Here is a 1,119-nt window from a genome sequence, read left to right on the forward strand (position 1 = left end):
CGATCGCTACATTGGTGACCCGCGACGTCGCGAATCTAGAAGTTTCGGTCCGATTTCACGGTTATTCGCCGATATTCGATCTCAAAGCCGAAACTAACCTCAAAATGCCGGACGATAACGGGAGCAACGCAGCAGCATCTGTCGCGGTAAAACTACCGGATTTTTGGAAAACTGATCCGGCTATGTGGTTTGCACAATCGGAAGCGCAATTCCACCTTGCGAAAATCGTCAATGATGAAACCAAGTTTTACCACATCGTGGCCAAAGTGGATCAATCGGTTATATGTCACATAGCCGATTTGGTAGCTGCTCCCCCAGCGGAAAATAAATACAAAACAGTGAAAGATCGCCTAATTGCTCGCTTCGCCCTGTCTGCTGAAAGCCGCTTCGAACAGCTGCTGGGGGCCCACGATCTTGGCGATATGCGCCCAACGCATCTGTTGGCAAAGATGAGAGAGTTGTCGACGGGTTTGGGCGTGGATAACAATCTGCTCAAAATGATTTTCATTCAACGCCTCCCGGCAAACATTCGACCAATTCTCACATGCCACGATGGTACCATCGAGAAGTTGGCTGAAATATGGCAGACAAGATCACCGACGCCTCCAACGGTCAGTCCTCCGCAGTTGCCATGGTGCACAACGAACCAACGTACAGCAACAGTGGTGAAAGGAAGCTAGCAGAGCAGATCGAACTTCTCACAGCGGAAATCCGACGCCTGAAAGCTCCCAACCCTGAGCGAGGCCGTTCGTTTTCGCAAAACCGAAGTGGTTCTCGTTCGTCATCACGATCCGGACTGTGCTGGTACCATAGGAAATATGGAAACGATGCTCAGCGGTGCCGAGAACCGTGTTCATGGAGCTCAAAAAACTAGCATCCTCCCCACCATCATCGGCGGTGGTGGCCGGAATGTCGGAAAGTCGCCGAATGGTAATTTTTGACAGGACGAACAATAAACGCTTTCTAATCGGCACTGGATCGGACGTCACAATATTGCCTGCCTCCAGGAGAGATCGATTGAACGGTACCGTTATAGAACAGCTCCACGCAGCCAACGGAAGTAGAATTCGGACATTTGGAACGAAATTTATTCCTGTTGACCTAGGATTGAGACGAAGA

The 1,119-nt window shown here is 50.2% G+C and overlaps 1 protein-coding gene across 1 annotated transcript; it reads left to right on the forward strand.

The window, feature by feature from the left end:
- Nucleotides 1-104: 104 nt before the first annotated feature.
- On the forward strand, nt 105-680 carry LOC135710049 (uncharacterized). Its single transcript, XM_065232500.1, has one exon. It carries the CDS (start codon nt 105-107, stop codon nt 678-680), a length of 576 nt encoding a protein of 191 aa, XP_065088572.1.
- Nucleotides 681-1,119: the final 439 nt, after the last annotated feature.

Source organism: Ochlerotatus camptorhynchus, unplaced genomic scaffold, assembly GCF_037179485.1.
Source record: "Ochlerotatus camptorhynchus isolate MF236.1 unplaced genomic scaffold, CSIRO-AGI_Acam_v1.1 ptg000370l, whole genome shotgun sequence".
Taxonomy (NCBI): domain Eukaryota; kingdom Metazoa; phylum Arthropoda; class Insecta; order Diptera; family Culicidae; genus Ochlerotatus; species Ochlerotatus camptorhynchus.